The 18338-nt window shown below is 39.7% G+C and overlaps 1 protein-coding gene across 2 annotated transcripts in view; it reads left to right on the forward strand.

Annotated features, from left to right (window-relative positions):
• Positions 1-7487, forward strand: part of uap1 (UDP-N-acetylglucosamine pyrophosphorylase 1) — a 50062-nt gene extending 42575 nt beyond the window's left edge. For both annotated transcript variants that reach the window (XM_043699842.1, XM_043699843.1), the window contains one exon: positions 6246-7487. In XM_043699842.1, coding sequence (XP_043555777.1) covers positions 6246-6338 — 93 coding nt within the window. In that variant the 3' untranslated portion in view covers positions 6339-7487. The remainder of the gene's footprint in view (positions 1-6245) is intronic.
• The last annotated feature ends 10851 nt before the right edge of the window (positions 7488-18338 follow it).

The following is an 18338-nucleotide window of genomic DNA, read 5'->3' on the forward strand; positions in this document are numbered from 1 at the left end:
GAGTGGGCATAGCTTTAAATTAAGGGGTGGTAGGTATAGGACAGGTGTTAGTGGTAGATTCTTTACTCAGCGAGTCGTGAGTTCATGGAATGCCCTGCCAGTAGCAGTGGTGGACTCTCCCTCTTTATGGGCATTTAAACGGGCATTGGATAGGCATATGGAGGATAGTGGGCTAGTGTAGGTTAGGTGGGCTTGGATCGGCGCAACATCGAGGGCCAAAGGGCCTGTACTGCGCTGTATTTTTCTATGTTCTATGATTAAAGACCAAACTGTTCCTTGGATCAGAAGGGATGCATCCTAGAATATTTGAAGGAAGTGGCTACAGATATAGAGGATGCACTGGTAATAATCGTCCAAGGATCTGTAAGTTCTGAAAAGGCACCAGAAGATGGGAAAACTGTCACTGTAAGACCTTTTTTTAAAAAAAAGCAAGGAGAACCACAACCGGTAACTATAGGCCAGATAGCTTAATGTTTGTGATTGGGAAATCTGTTAAGAGACTGTAAAGGATATAATAGCAGAGCATTTAGAAATACATAATATGATCAAGCAGAGTCAACGTGGTTTCAAACTTACTAGAATTAATTAATATACAGACTAGATAAATGAGAATAAGTGAATGTTATATTTGGATTTTTAGATGGCATTTGATAAGGTACCACACATTAGGCTACTTAATAGGATAAATGTCCATATTGTTGGATATTTATCCTATTATAAGCATGAATAGAGGATAGCCTATCAAATATACAGTTGGAATAAGGTGGGGGCGGTACATTTTCAGGATGGCATCCTGCAACTAGTAGAGTGCCACAAATTATTTACAATGAGGAAAGTGAATGTAATACAACCAAGTTTGCAACTTACACAGACATGGGAAGAGGCAAGTGGTGAGGATGTCAGAATTTGTGGAATGATACCAACCGTATAAGCAAGTGGGAAAAGCATGGCAGATTAAATGTTGGAAAATGCGAGGCTATGCATTTTGACAGAAATAGAGAAGTTGAATGCTTTTTAAACAGAAAGATTGTAGAAAGCTACAGAACAGGGGAATTTAGGAGTCTTCCTTTATGAATCACGAAAAGCTTGTAGTCAAAGTTCAGTGAGTAATAGGGAAGGCAAATGGAATGTTAGATTTTATTGTAAAGAGGATAGAGTATAAAAGTAGAAAAGTTTTGTTAATACTTTACAAGGCATTAGTCAGACAACAGCTGGAATATCATGAACAGTTCCGTTATCCTTATCTAAGAAATGATATACTGGCACTGGAGGCAATTCAGCGATGGTTCGTAGGCTGATTCCAGGTATGGGTGGACTGTCTTGTGGGGAGAGGTTTAGTAGATTGTGTCTTTACTCATTGGAATTGAGAGAGTTGACTTTTTGGCAACTTGACAGGATAGATGAAAAGAGATTGGTCCTAGTCAATAGCACAATGGGAAACAGGGCAGCATCTCAGAATAAAAGAGTTTGCACATTTAAGACAGAGAAGAGGAAGACGTTCTTCTGAGACTAGTGAATCTGAGGAATTCTTTACCACAGAGTGCTGTTGAGGCTGGGTCATTAAGTGTATTGAAGGCTAAGATAGATTTTAAATCAGGAAGGGAAAAGGCAAGAAAGTGGAGTTGAAGATTATCAGATCAACCATAATCTCATTGGATGGTGGAGCAGATACATTGGGCTGAATGACCTACTTCTCCTCCTGTCTTACATTATCTTCCTTGCTGTAGGGTTCCGAACCTCTGATCTGCTGTTTTAGGCACAGTATGTATATGGTGAGTCTAGTTCATTTTCTGGTTCATGGTAGCCTCTAGGATGTAGATAGTACAAGATTCAGTAAAATTAACACCTTTGAGTGTCAATTTGCAGTAGTTAGATTCTTTCCTGTTGGAGATGCTCATTGCCCTGTATTTGCATGGCATTAATGTTACTTGTCACTTGCCCAAATCTGGTTAAGATTATTGTTCTTGTGGCATCTGATCACATGATAACTTCAAATGTGATTGTATTGTTGTAGGAAGACTAGATCCTAGTTTTAGCAGCAGTTATACAGTAAGCTACAAGAAAACTAGACCCATTTTCAACAGGGGCAGCCAAAGGTATCTGAGGTATTAGATGAGACAAATTTTGATTCCACCAAAAACGTAACAGCTCACCTAAATTGTAACATTAGTTGATAGTCAATTCATAGCCAACTACATTAAACTAATTGATCATTAATCTCTCTCACTAGTATACAACACGGAAACAGACCCTTTGCTCCAACTCATCTATGCCGACCAATTTTCCTAAACTAAACTTGGCCCATGTGCCTCTAAACGTTTCCTATTCATGTACCTATCTAAATGTGTTTAAATGTTGTAACTATACCTGCATCTACCACTTCCTCCCCAGTTCATTCCTCAATAGAAGCAATAAAACTTCATCCATTAACTACAGATTTATTACCCTCCCTATCAACTGTCTGAAATCGGACAGTTCACTACTTTGGTGTCAACTGACACCATGAATTTCCCACAACATAGTTATGCAATAACTAAGGCCACTTTTCTCCATAAAATCACTGACCAATCCTGCTTCAACACATCTCTTTTAACTCATTCATGCCTTTCGTTACTTTATGGATTTGAAACTCCCAATGCACTCTGGCTAGTCATCAATATCCTACTCTCTGCAATCATGAGGTCATTAAATCTCTGTCGCATTAGTTCTAACTCACCAAATCCTTACGTCCTTGTGGTTCATGACCGAAATTGGCTCCTGGTCAAGCGACACCTTAATTTTAATTTCTTGTTTTCAGATCCTTCCTCACAATCTTACCCCTCCTTATTTCAAAATAACCCTTCAAAGTATTGGCATTTAGCTAATTCTGACCTCTTGAGTATCTCTGCTGTTCAATTGTTTTGCCATTAGAGGCCACGTTTTCAGTTTTCTAAATTCTAATCTGTGGAATTCCCTCACTACACTCCTTTTTAAGACACCTAAAACCTACCTCTTTGTTCAAGGATATTGTCATCTAATGTCTCATTGTGACTCGATGTCCTATTTTGTTTTACACTGAGTCATAGAGGAATAGAGGTGTACAGCACGGAAGCAGACTCTTCAGTCCAACTCGTCCATGCCGACCAGATATCCCAACTAATCTCATCCCACTTGCCAGTACCTGGCCCATATCCCTCCAAACCCTTCCTATTCATATACCCGTCCAGAAGCCTCTTAAATGTTGCAATTGTACCAGCTTCCACTACTTCGTCTGGTAGCTAATTCCATACATCCACCACCCTCTGCATGACAAAAATGCAAGTTTCACTACATCTTTCTGATAAAAATTGCATGCAATATTCCAAAAGTAGCCTAACCAACATCCTGTACAGCCGCAACATGACCTCCCACCTGCAATACTCAATACTCTGACCAATAAAGGAAAGATATCAAACACTGCCTTCACTATCCTATCTACCTGCAACTCTACTTCCAAGGAGCTATGAACATGCACTCCAAGGTCTCTTTGTTCAGCAACACTTCCTAGGACCTTACCATTAAGTGTATAAATCCTGTTAAGATTTGCTTTCCCAAAATACAACACCTTGCATTTATTTGAATTAAACACTACCTGCCATTCCTCAGCCCATTGGCCATCTGACTGCTCTGTGAAGTTCCTTGGAATGCTTTGTTATGCTAACTATAATTACGCTGTTGGTCATAATGCCTCTATTCTATCTGCAAATAGTGATAATCTTCTTTCAAATTTTATGGAATCTGAGCCACTGAGCAGTCCTTGTGAAGACAAAGTCCCACCTTCACATTGAGAATAGCACAAAGTTGTGTGGCACTATCCCCATGCTAAATGGGATGAAACTCAAAGCTGGGCAGCCATGAGGCACCAGGAAACATCAGCAGTAGCACAAATCATTCTCCATAACATTCTGCAATCTTATGCCCTGACATATCCCCCACTGTCCCATTACAATCAAGCTAGGGAATCAACACTGCTCAATGAAAAGTACAGGAGGGCAAGCCAGGAGTAGCACTAGGCATGCCTAAGGATGAGATGTTTCACCAGGATTACTTGCATGCCAAATATCATAGGCAGCTAGTGATAGAGCTGAGTGATCCCACAACCAACGGATCTGATATAGGCTCTACATATCCAGTCATAAAGGGTGATGGACAAGCAAGCAACACACTGGAGAATCAGACTCCAGAAATATCCCCATCCTTAATGATGGAGGAGTCCAGCACATCTGAAGGAAGAAAGGTAATGCCCTTCTATCCTCCACCAGTCTGTGTCTCTGTCTCTATCTGTCTGTCTCTCTCTCTCACTTTTCACACACACTACCTCTGCAACTGTACCCACCTTCCACTGACTATTGTTTGCCTCGTCTCCCCTATTTGCACTAACCCACCCAACTCTGCACACCCCTTGCACAGCCTAGTCATTTGCTTGGGACACTTGCCCACCTGAACCAAAAATAATAGCCTGCACTGATCTCAGAGGCTGCCTTCAACATGATGTTCTGGGACCACCTGAGCAATGAGTTGACTGAAACCTGCAGACAATTATGACTAGCTTCCTGACTGGCTGCATTAAGTGGCAAGGCAACAAAGCAGCAATGAGCCTGGTATCTCTGGCTATGGAAAAAAAAATGCAAGACAGGGATGCTGTGAGCATCCAGGTAGATTCAGTGAGTTAGTTTATTACAGTAATATAAGAATCCAGAAATGGAACTTAGTCGAATCCATTAACTGGGTAAATGTGCCTGAACAGTGTGTCCTGGCTGCAGTATTACAAAGATAGTTGGCATTGCAGCCTTCAATGTAGCAGCGATCTGTAGGTAAATGAAGTCATGAGATTTCACTTTGATGTCTGTGTCTGTGTACAGTGAAGCATATTTGACGGATGCCTTGATATTGGTGCCTGGTTTCCAATATGGAGGATATTAAGAGCAAACAACAAGCTGAATCCACCAGGTACGCACTGTGGTTTCATTGTTGGATTTTCCCAAATTTAACTATTGGGAAGCTTGGCACGTTGATAATGTGGATATTAATGAGATCAACTGTGGTATTAAGAAGGCATTTAACAAGCAGTAATGCATGTCATTTGGTATCTCACCGTAGTGTGGCAGATTCTCACTAGACAATTTTTAAAAAATGAAGTGTGATGACCTTAATATTGAGAAGGGCCTCACTGCTTCTGCCACTTGACTCTGCCACACATCTCACCGTAAGCCACATTGCTCAGACCCCTATAAGATTCCGTCCTAAAAGTTAAAAGAATCTCTCAAGATATATTAGGTAAAAGAACACTGCAGAATTTCCTACCTTGCATAATAATTCAACAGATTTGAAAATTCAACCAAGATGGACACCAAGTGCTGAGTAGAGGACATTGTTGAGGAACAAGACATAGTGTTGAATCTTTACATCTTGCATTCATTAGGACAGGTGCAAGAAAATGAAAATTTCAGAAGGATGCAGCATTTTATACTGTTCTATGATGCATGATAAAAAATTTCAACTGCATGTCTTTTTGTCTGTAGTCCTCAAGTATGTATTAGTGAATGTAGAACATTTATAAAATATTTTACATTAAATTTCAGTGCTTCCTAATGAAAGAACTTTTTAGCTTGCCTGTATCTGTGATAGCATTCCAAAAGCACATACAATACTTAGAGCCATGTAGAAAAAAAAATTCCCTCTGCTTTATTTTAACCTCCTGCATCTAAAAAGTGCAATGACTTTAACATGCAGCAAAATTATCAAAAGTATTGTATTTAAACCATTTCTATTAAACATATTAATCCATTATGTGCTTTATTAAGTTGAAACATGCTTTTTCACAACTGAACATGGAGTTCCAAAGAAGTCTTTGAACTTGAAATGTTAACTCTGTTTCTGTCTCCATAAATGCTGCCACTCCTGGTGATGTACCTTTTAATCATCCAGTACAATTGTTTACAGCCCAGCTTCCCACTTTGACCTAATTGAATGAGATTCTAAACTATAACAGTGCTGTAGTTCACCTCTGTTACAGACTTAAGTCCAGTATTATTCATTACATATGGAATTCTTCAAAATGGCAGATGGAGGGGAGGACTTCAACCTAAAGATGGCAGACAATTCTAACCCACAACACCACCCTGAAAATAATTTTAATTTTATGAATGGCACTATTCTCTTACTGTTCCTGTAATTACATAGCTCCATTGCTGGAATTGGTATTGAAATTATAATTTGTGTTGCAGGATCTGGACAAATATGTTGCAGGACGCGAGTTCCGGCCTCCACTGATTATAGATGAGAAGGGGGTCCAAGAATTGACCGCAAATGGGCTGTAAAATGAAGAATGCAGCAGAGAAAGGATCTTTTTAGAAGTTGTCTTTTAACAACAATTAAAATGTGCAACAACATGCATTTAGGACCATTTGTACATTGTTCCAACAACAGTTAAAGCCAAACATGTCTTAAATTATAATTTAAAATATTTTCTTTTGAAAGAAATTTTTAAACTGTTTTACAATTTTAGTATTTATATCATTATTTACATTATTATAGAAGCTGGTTTATTTTTTCAGTGGAATAGGTCTTGTTCACTGGCTATGATTGAATTTTTGTAGGTCTAAATGCTAATATATCACATTGAAATAACTGAACCATCATTTTAAGTGATAATAGAGTGACAATAATTGACTTGAATTTTTTTGAAACTTAGCCCAATTAAAATATCATGTTCAGTGATGGGTCAAATTAACTGCTGCTTTAATTTGTGAAGACCTTCATAACTTGCAGTAACAGAAGTTATGGATCTTATACTTGTAATTAATAATTATTATATATGAAAGTGCAGTAACATATTCTTTATATATATGGCCTCTGTTCTATATGAAGGGTTTGAATTAGTACTAGGGTATTTATATTTGAAACTGAGCCTTTAAAAAATAATTTCTGTCTACTGCACCTATGGTAGCCTCACAGGCTGAATTTGCATTGTAGCTTGCAGCATAATTTTATTAATGCCCATTCCACATTAAGCATACTATCTTTCAGTTACATCTGGGACCAAAAGTTTGGTTTGTAACAGATTAAACTTCTCTACTGCAGTAGAGAAATCATTAATAATTCCCTTTAGGGGGGAGAAAAACAGATACTTTGAAATTTGGCTTAGCCCAATGTAAAGGTTTTAGAAACATCACTTGAACTGCTTAGCCTGGTGTAGGATTCTAAAGGAATGCCCTAAGAATGTCTCAATTCCTGTATTGCTTTGATTATGAAAATTCTTTTTTTTCCTGTATTGGTATTGATGATACTTTTATACTATGAAATTGCATCTAATGAATGTTCAATAATGGGAAAGGAAGTAATGCCAAAGAACGTCAGAATGTGGCTTTTGCACATCAGCAAATTGAGCCACATGACTGATTCTTTGTCAACCACTTTTTATAGTGAATGATTATTTTGACAGCCAAATAAAATCCGATCTAATTTTGTTTGCTGCTTAATTTTATTTATAGATGTTAAGTCAACGACTCCCTTACCTTCTATATGGTTTTTTTTAAAAAACTACTTTTTTAAAGCAAATTGCAAGTAATAATTCCTCTCTTGAATATAACTCCTGTAAAAGAATAGTGAGATAAGTGATACTTTCAAAATTCTACATGGAGTCTATATAGGACTATGCTCTACCTTTGTTCTGATCAGACTTCGTGGTTTCCCCAATTTGTTATGGTTCCACTCAGAATCATAGAATGCGTGATCATAGAACGCAGGTAGATAGGATAGTGAAGAAGATGTTTGGTATGCTTTCCTTTATTGGTCAGAGTATTGAGTGCAGGAGTTTGGAGGTCATGTTGTGGCTGTACCACTGTTAGACCACAGTTGGAATATTGCATGCAATTCTGGTCTCCTTCCTATTGGAAAGATGTTATGAAACTTGAAAGGTTTCAGAAAAGATTTACAAGGATGTTGCCAGGGTTGGAGGATTTGAGCTATAGGGAGAGGTTGAACAGGCTGGCCCTGGAGTGTCGGAGGCTGAGGGGTGACCTTGTAGAGGTTTACAAAATTGAGGTGTATGGATAGGATAAATAGACAAAGTCTTTTCCCTGGGATCGGGGAGTCCAGAACTAGAGGGCATAGGTTTAGGGTGAGAGGGGAAAGATATAAAAGAGACCTCAGGGGCAACTTTTTCACACAGAGGGTGGTACGTGTATGGAATGAGCTGCCAGAGGATTTGGTGGAGGCTGGTACAATTGCAACATTTAAGAGGCATTTGGATGGGTATATGAATAGGAAGGGTTTGGAGGGATATGGGCCGGGTGCTGACAGGTGGGACTAGATTGGGTTGGGATATCTGGTCGGTATGGACGAGTTGGACCGAAGGGTCTGTTTCCATGCTCTACATCTCTATGACTCTAATTCCTTACTCCATCCTTTTGGGGTTTAGATTAGATTAGATTACTTACAGTGTGGAAACAGGCCCTTCGACCCAACAAGTACACGCCGAAGCGCAACCCACCCAGACCCATTCCCCTACATTCACCCCTGCCCCTAACACTACAGGCAATTTAGCATGGCCAATTCACCTAACCTGCACATTTTTGGACTGTGGGAGGAAACCCACGCATTCACGGGGAGAATGTGCAAACTCCACACAGTCAGTCGCCTGAGGTGGGAATTGAACCCAGGTCTCTGGCGCTGTGAGGCAGCAGCACTAACCACTGTGCCACCGTGGTCAGTAAAACTGTTCACTAATGTGGACTTGGACTTTGCATATAACACCATGTCCAGCCTGTGGAATTTCATTATCTAGTCACAATAATTCTATGGTATCTTCATAACATCACTGCCCACTCTTCCCCCATCAGTATCTTTTTTTTTTATATCGCAGCATTCAGATTGTGTTGGTGTTTTTAAGTGGATCAGCTTGTTGGGCTGCTATCAAGGAAGTTTTTTTAAAATATTTCCTTGGTCTCCTCTACTCCTGGATAAGATGTGGATGTTCTGACTGGAGAGTCTTCTGTTTGCAGTGTCACTTCAGCCTACACTGGCTAAGCTTGTCTCGCCATAGACTGCCTGACCACACAGGAAAAATGCCAGGCACTTCCTCCTGCAGCTGTTCTCCCACACAGACTTCAATAAGCTTCTCAAAGACCTCTGGAGATGCTAGTATCTTTAATCCCGCAAAGTCTTTGATGAGAAGAAGGTCAACCCTATCCAGTTTGGGATGGCTCCCATGGTCACTAGTCTCAACATAATCCCAGCACAAGGTCACACCCCAGTTGTACCCAATAAAAGGGGAAATGGGCATATGGTCTCCTTCAATTCTTTTTTCAGTCCTTGTCCCTTACTGCACTCTCTCTGGGAAAGCCATGCCTTTATCCAGAGGTAAAGTTTGATAGTGAAACTGAGGGATATCAGGATCAAAGTGCCTGCTTGCCTCACCCCAAGAATTATGGTCAGCCTTCATTTGGAGATATTCTTAATTTTCATTCATTTAATACCATCAGCACCCCAAGGCCTGCCAGAGTTTGGTTAAATATTGAAGCACAATACACCAACATTCAATACTCTTTGAACAATTTTGGATAATGATTCCAGATATCATAAAGGCTGTAGTCATTATTACAATCCCCTCAGACCCATTGTCCTGCCTGCAGCATCCAAGATTTCCAAAAACTATAACAGTTCATTGTAAGATGAGATGTCGTCTTTTTGTTATGCCACATTATAGTATTATCTACATAACCTAATGCTCATGTTTACATAAAATAAGATTTTGTTATCCACATAGTATTTTGACTAATTCTAGTTGTGTTAATATTCACATTCCTTAAAATAGGTTATAATTTTTTTAAGTTGATCCCCAATATTTTTTTGGGCAAAGTATGTCACAAGCAGTACATTTTGACTAATTTTCATTATACTTAAAGTGGCTAAAATTAGGCTATAGCCTAAGGGTAGATTTATAGAGCAATTTTGTGGTGCTTTGCTATCTCTCGTCAGTGAATTATGCTGATTTATATTTCTAAATCGTCTGTAAGCAGCAAACTATGTACTAATGATGAATTAGCACAAATTGGGCTTCTCAAAGTAGTTTGGCATATATTTATATATTCGATAGAGTTAATGGATATATTTGTTAAAGTATGCTAACCAGAAAAGATGTTAATTAAAGGAACAGCAAAGATGTAACTACAATGAAGATCTTCCAAAATCTTTGACAGAAAGTTCTGCGAGGGTAGACATCTCAACTCTTGAAAGAAAACAGGAAGTGGTGGATGCTAGTATAATTACAACATTTAAAAGGCATCTGGATGGGTATGAAGGGATATGGGCTGTGGTGGCAGTTGGGACTAGATTGGGATATCTGGTCGTCATGGATGAGTTGGACTGAAGGGTCTGTTTCCGTGCTGTACATCAAGGTCAGCCTTGATGACAATTTGTTGCAGTTGAGTGGACTACATTTATGAGTACTGGCACCTGTAGCCCTCACTGAGATAAAGATCTCACTCTCTGGAGCTGCTGGCTAGTCTGAGTGGAGACTATCAGCACTATAGGTGGGCCTAGGAATAAGGGCCGATAGGCAGTGAAGTTGAGTCGATAAAGTATGACACTGGACAAAGCACAGCAGGTCAGGCAGCATTAAAGGAGCAGGAGAGTTGACATTTTGGGCAGGACCCTTCATTAAGACTGGGGAGGGGTAATGGGGCTGAGAAATAGGGGGGGGGAGGGAGGTGACACTGGGGGGAAAGTTAGGTGGATTGGTGATTGTGAAAGGTTGGGAAGTGTGGAGCAGATAGGTGGGAAGGAAGATGGACAGATAAGTCAGGTCAAGAGGGCAGTGCTGAGTCAGAGGCTTGGATCTGAGAAGGTGTGGGAAGATTTGGAAACTGGTGAATTCAATGTTGAGGCCATATGGTTGTAGCCTCCCGAGGTGTTCCTTCTCCAGTTTGTGGGTGGTCTTGTTTAAGCGGTGGTGGAGGCCCAGAATGGACATGTCATCAGGTGAGTTGAAATGGATGGCCACCGGAAGGTGGGGTTGGTTGGTGTGTACGGACCAGAGATGTTCCCTGAACTTTTTCATAAGTTTGCGCTCAGTCTCACCAACAGAGAGGACATCACATCAGGAGCAACGCTGCTGTAAGTGAGTTGATGGCTATGCAAGTAAATCTCTGCAAGATGTGGAATGATCCTTTGGGTGGGGGGGGGGGGAGGAGGTGTGGACGCAGGTTTTGCACCTCTTGTGACGGCAGGGAAAGGTGCCAGATATAGAGGGGTATTTATGGGGAGTGTTGACCGAACAAGGGAGTCGCAGAGGAAACAATCAAGGGAGCTCTTTGGGGGAGTTTTTTGGCCCCTCATGGAGGGTGCAAAGGTTGTACGGGTGTAGGTTTTGAATGGGAGAGTAGGAAGGAAAGGGTGTACTATTTTCTAGTGAGGTGTCTGGTGAGCAAAAGGACCCTTCCCCAAAGATAGTACACTCTTCTTTGCTGCTGTTTTAAAACTTTCAGTTAAAACAATGCCCACTCCTGCCCATGCCAGCCATTTTATGGAGTGGGCAGTATAATATTGACACTAACAGACCTTTTAAAAAGCTTAATTATTTGCCTATGGTGGGTGAGCTGCCAATTTTGGCACTCACTCACCCTTTTATGGCAGTGACCCTGGAGGTGGGTAGGAAGATGTGGACTAACATCCCAACCTATTTTACATGCTTCTCCTGCCAAAAACAAATCTTGTGAGGGTATGTAATATCCAGTCCGATGTCAGCTCTAACTAAAACATTTTCCATACAAATTACTTTATAAATTCACTTTCTTAAAAGGAGTAAGAAAACAAAGGTGAATCCTTTATTGAGAAAGAAAAGTGTACAAGCATTGATTACATACCTTACCCAATATCGACAGGAGCAATAACTTCATCTTTTAGCCATATACGTTGATCTACAGGAAGGAATGCACAGTTCATTTTTAATCACTCATTCTGAACACACAAAAATTGTACAGACCCAAAGCCCTAAATCAAAATTGGAATAACAGAACCAAGGACTGATTACAATTACATTGTATTCCCCTATGTACAATGAAGTCCCTAATGCAGAAGTAATAAGGTTCCTGAAAAATATGTTACAAATCAAGTTCCCAAAGTGCTCACTGTAAACTCTTTCACAGACCTGGTGTTTTGCCAGACAAACCATAGCCAAAATTTACTTAGGTTGTCTAATCTAAAACGTTAGACTTTCAAAGCCAAGTAAATGAATCATTGAATTCTTCCTCCAAGGTAGAATTGTATAAAGCTGCAAAACAGTACTTGGTTTGAAAAGGGTAAAGCTGAGTGCTGAGAATGCTAGCTGAAGAAGCATGTTTATTTTGTGAAAATTACATTCTAGTTATAAAAATATCTGGCTAGCTAAAATCTTCGAAAATTCAATTATGAAATGAAGAGTCCCACTTAAATAAACCATGAGTTCCTTTGATGGACCAATCCAGTCAATAACTACCGCTTGATGGCTCTAAAATCCATCAATATGAAGTGCTTCAAGAGGTTTGTAATGGCACTTTTTGACTCCAGCCTCCCAGATTGCCTTGATCCACTACAATTTGCCAATCATTACAATAGGTCCACAGCAGACGACATCACCTTGGCCCTACACTCATCCCTAGAACATCTGGATAACAAAGACACCTACATCAGATTCTTATCTATTGAGTGTAACTGCTCCCACCACAATTCCACCCTCATAACTGGATCCTTGACTTCCTGATCCACCGATAGCAATAAGTAAGGATAGGCAACCACACCTCCTTCACAATAATCCTCAACACCAGTGCCCTGCAAGCCTGCGTACTCAGCCCCTTACTATACTCCTTAAACATACTTACAACTGTGACCAAATTCTGCTCTGTCTCCATTTACAAATTTGCTGATGACACCATCCTAGTGGGTTGGATCTCAAAAAACGACGAGACAGAATACGGGGAATAGAGAGCGCTTAATGGCATGATGTAAAGACAACAGTCTCTCCTTCAATGTCAGTAAAATGAAGGAACTGGTCATTGACTTCAGGAAGCGGAGTGGAGGACATGCCCCAGTCTGTGTCAGTGATGCTGAGGCGAAGATGGTTGAGATCTTCACGTTCCTAGGAATAAATATCACCAAACAATTTATCCTGGTCCATCCATGTTGACATTACAGTCAAGAAAGCACACCAATGCCTCAAAGTCCTCAGAAGGCTAACTTTGCACGTCCACAATGATTTTTACCAATTTTTATAGACCTACTGTTGAAAGCATCCTATCCTGATGTATTGGTATGGTGATTGCACTGCCCAAGACCACAGGAAATAACTGTAGCAGTGCAGGCTGGAACTTTCTATTTGCATCAAAACATGAGTAACCAAACAATAACTCAATCACACAACTTTAATGATTGCAGACATTTGGGGCATAAGAGGATTGTCTTTATTTACTGTACCTATATTTTTAATCAACCTGTTTAAAGATGTTATTACATACCTCTGGAGCAGGTGGGACTTCAACCTGAGTCTCCTGGCTCAAAGATGGAGACACAGCCACTGTATCACATGAGCCCTAACTATATTCTTTCTTCAAAAACTTGCCGTTTTTGTGATATTTACTGATCAACTTGTTCAAAGATGTTATGACATACCTTTGAAGCAGGTGGGACTTGAATCAGGTCTTTTGGTTCAGCAGTAAGGACACTACCGCTGTGCCAGAACATCACCTAAACTCTATATTTTGGGTTACTTTCTAATCAACCTATTCAGAGATGTTATTAGGTACCTCTGGAGTATGTGGGGCCTGAAGCCAAGTCTCATGGCTCAGAGATAGGGACACTACCTCTCTACCATAACAGCACTTAAGCTCTAAATATAATATATTATCTTGATCTTTCTCCAACCGTCTTTCAATCACTTAGCCAAACTGGACATATCTCCAATCCACAAGAACTGGCTCCATGTCCAACTAACTGAGCCATGCAGACAAATTTCCTACAATTTAATTTGCTCAGAGAAGCTCTGCTAATAATGACTAAACTTTCAGCAGCAGCAGGAAATTGTCCTTTTTCAGCTACATTATTGCAAGTTTTTAAATGAACATTTAAAAAGTTATCTTCCATGAGACATGCTCTGCACTTTGTATTTCTTTTAGTGTGCTTTATGGCACCTCTGAGTAATGGTAAGAACTCAAAAGTTCCCCTGAATTTCAGTTCACAAAAAGATTTTATCCCTGCATGAAAGATAGTTCATATTTAAAGCAGCAAAATACATGAGATGCTATTCCTGCTTTACTTGTGCTCAAACTGCTTACAGTGATTTACACCCAATTTATATTCAGGCAATAAGATTGCCTTGAAACTTGAGCATAATTGGTGTGGGAAAGTGTTAGGTTTGACTCCTGAGTCATGCTTGTAGTGAAATTCCAGGCCACAAAACAAAGGAAGACATGAGAATATGCCTATAGGAATGTAAAATATAGGAAGGCCATTCAGATTCCTGAACCAGTCATCAATGAGAATGTGGCTGATCTGTATCTTAACCTCATTCACCTGAAATGGCTCCATTATAATTTAAACTCATCTAGCAAAAATCTTACCAATGTCAGTTTTATATTTATTAATTGCACAGCATATATTACTTTTTGTGAGGGGGGTTCCACACATCTACTACTTTTACATGCAGAAGTATTCCCTGAGTTTGTCCTGAATGGCTGGACTTTGATTTTAAGGCCATTTTCTTTTGCCATCAGAGGTAAAACAATACGCTTTTCCTTTCCTATAATTACTTGAAAGTTAAAAGCCTTATCTAAAATATATAGAGAATAGTGCCAAGAAAACCACAGAATCCCTGGCTATCATGCAATTCAACTAGCAGAACAGCAACTTTGGCATGACAGTTGTTGCTACAGGCTCACATTGTGTGAACTCGTTCTCTAAGAAGCTCTCATTGCACTGGAGTGTATTCTGGAGATAAAAGTCATCAAGATAAAACAAAGCATCCTTCATTAGTTGTGCCAAAGTGTATGAGCTTGTAATTCATTAGAAATCTCACAACTGTAATTGAGGAACAATAATTCATGCAGCCTACAAAGATTCAATTCCTACATTTTGCTAAGTTTGATCTCAGTGATGATGGCATTAGGGAAAATATAAACCTGGAAACCCATTCCCAAGCCTGTGGCAGAGAGCAAGAAACCAGTCGCTTGGACTGTGGGGCAGAAGTTAGTTTCATCTGAATTCTGTTCCATTTCTTCACATTTATCATTTTAATAAACAGGCATGATGACAAACAGTCACTTTATATTGACCATCTTAATCTTCTCAAGACACCCATAACTCCCAGCAATTCCTGAATGCTCCCTTTGTTTAAATGGAGAGAGGCATAAGCCACTTTGGCCCTGTATGCTATAATGAATATCTAACCTGAACTCTCAAAACAGCTCTTCTTTATTTGCCATTCAGTCATGCCTAGCGCTGTGGCTAGGGTTAATGCATGATGGTGGGTGTAATAGGATCATATTTTACACACTGATCTCCTTTCATCCTCCTCCCTGTAAAGCTGCGATAGAGGAACAACCCTTGTAATTCAAAGGATAAAAAGACAATGGGAGTTTTAAATGATGTTGAAACTTTATTGCTGGAACAGCACAGCAGGTCAGGCAGCATCCAGGGAACAGGAGATTCGACGCTCCGGGAACAACCCTTGTAATTCAAAGGATAAAAAGACAATGGGAGTTTTAAATGATTCCTTCCATGAAGGTAGTATCTGTGCTGTTGTTCAACATCTATTTTAAATGGAGAAGCTTACTTCTGGTAGGAAAAGGGTTCGAGAAGGAAGGTAGATAACTACACATCACGGTTTTGCTAGGACTTCCCAGTTTTGTATCACATGTCCTAACAGATTCCTAGAAATGGTTCAAATGTCCCAGTTTTCACATTTGACCAAAAAGGGAAAATGTAAGGTGGGACAGGATAGGGAGAAAATTTCTGAAATTTCATTCACGTTGAATTGCATTGTACGCAATAGACCTTCATAACTCTCCCCACCGCCCCCTTGACATCTCCAAAGAAGTTACCATATCTTCTTGATGTCAACAGCTCCAATGCTGATGATGAATTTTAAGTGATCAATGGAATAAGGTTGCCAACACTGGCTGGACAGATTCCAAGAAATGCCATTTGAAGCTAGGTTCACCTTCTCCTAGACTCTTGCCATTGGTCTTCCGTCACATTGATCAAGCACCTGCGCTGTTGTTCAACATCTATTTTAAATGGAGAAGCTTACTTCTGGTAGGAAAAGGGTTAGAGGAGGAAGGTAGATAACTACACATCACGGTTTTGCTAGGACTTCCCAGTTTTGTATCAAATGTCCTAACAGATTCCTAGAAATGGTTCAAATGTCCCAGTTTTCACATTTGACCAAAAAGGGAAAATGTAAGGTGGGACAGGATAGGGAGAAAATTTCAGAAATTTCATTCACGTTGAATTGCATTGTACGCAATAGACCTTCATAACTCTCCCCAGCGCCCCCTTGACATCTCCAAAGAAGTTACCATATCTTCTTGATGTCAACAGCTCCAATGCTGATGATGAATTTTAAGTGATCAATGGAATAAGGTTGCCAACACTGGCTGGACAGATTCCAAGAAATGCCATTTGAAGCTAGGTTCACCTTCTCCTAGACTCTTGCCATTGGTCTTCCGTCACATTGATCATCACAGAGTCCCACCTTCTCAATGCCTTTCAGGGAGTCCGTCCTTAGCCATTTGAAAACCTAGTCATCCCAAGAACAAAAGAGTTGTAGGTCACCAAAATGATACTTCAATTTGGATTAAATCATAAACAAACACAGAAATTGCTGGAAAATCTCAGCAGAGCTGACAGCCTCTGTGGAGAGAAAGCAGAATTAATGTTTCAAGTCCAGAGACCCTTCTTCGAAACTCTGAAGGGTCACTGCTATTTAAGAGCTGAGTAGGGAATTGTGCACATACAGACGGAGAGCTGCTAAGTCACATTATTTGAGTTACTCTGAGCCCCATTCTCCCCCTTTCCTATTAGCAAAAGTCATTTTTGCCAGAAAAAGCTGTCTACTTTACAGAAGTTGCAAAGCAGACAATTGCTGTTAGAGTCTCGGACTGCTTAGAAAGATGAATGGCAGTAGACAAAATAAAAGAGGGAAAAAAGTATAACACAGTGTACATTTACCATAAATTGTCAAAAAGCTGGCAAGATATAGAGAATTGTTTTCCCTTTTTAAAAAAAAAACTACAATATCACTGAGCATAATGAAACCTCAAGTCCCAGTGAACACCTACTCCACAGGATTATAATTTTATTTCAATTACCACATGCACTATTCTTAAAATCAAAATAATCAACCCTATTTCCAAGAATAGTAATTCTAAGTAATTAGATGAGAAGCTGAGCATTTCTTACTCCTCAGATTGTATTTACATAATAGCAAAGGCAAAATAGTCATAAAGCAATACAATGACATAATTGCAATGATTAACACATTGCCTCATTTTAATTTTGCTAAGGAAAATTTATTTGCCATTTTCTGCATGGTAAAAAGTGTATATTATATCTCATCCCATAGCCTCAGTCAATTTGACATTTGAAATAAACAGTCATTCAAATGGAAGTATTATCTTTGACATGAGGGATAGTGATATTAAGTTGTGTATACATAGAATCATTGAATCATATAGCACTGAAGAATACCATTCATCCCTGCACCACCTCTTTGAAAGAGTGGGCTACCCAGTTGGTGTCTTGCCCCTATTTTGGTCCCATGGTCCTGAAATGTTTACCCTTTCAATTAAAAAGCCAACTGAAGTTTGAAAGATGTTAATGATTCTGCTTCCAACACTTTTCTCAATGCATTCAAGATGTATTGATGCTATTACAGCTGCCACTGATTTCTGCATACGTAGAATAATAGTTCAGAGAACAATAGTACACTACAGAAGTGGCCTTTCAAGTCTGTACCACCAAAGATATACTACTAAACTAGTTCCACTTTCCCACTCTAGGCTTGTAGCCTTGAATGTTATAATACTTCAAGTGCTCATTCAAGATCTTTTTAAAAGGTTGTGAGGTTTCCTGCCTTAACTACCTTTCCAGGCAGTGTACTTTAGACTCCCACCATCCTCTGGGTGAAACATTTTTCCTCAAATCTCCTCTAAATCTCCTGCTTTTTGCTTTAAAATTATGCTGCCTTGTTATTGACCTTTCACCTAAGGGAACAGCTGCTTTCTAATACCCTGTCCTATTAACTACCCTATTAACCTGTCCTGCTACCTTCATAGATCTGTGGACAA

This window comes from Chiloscyllium plagiosum, chromosome 11 (assembly GCF_004010195.1).
Source record: "Chiloscyllium plagiosum isolate BGI_BamShark_2017 chromosome 11, ASM401019v2, whole genome shotgun sequence".
In the NCBI taxonomy this organism is placed as follows: Eukaryota; Metazoa; Chordata; class Chondrichthyes; order Orectolobiformes; family Hemiscylliidae; genus Chiloscyllium; species Chiloscyllium plagiosum.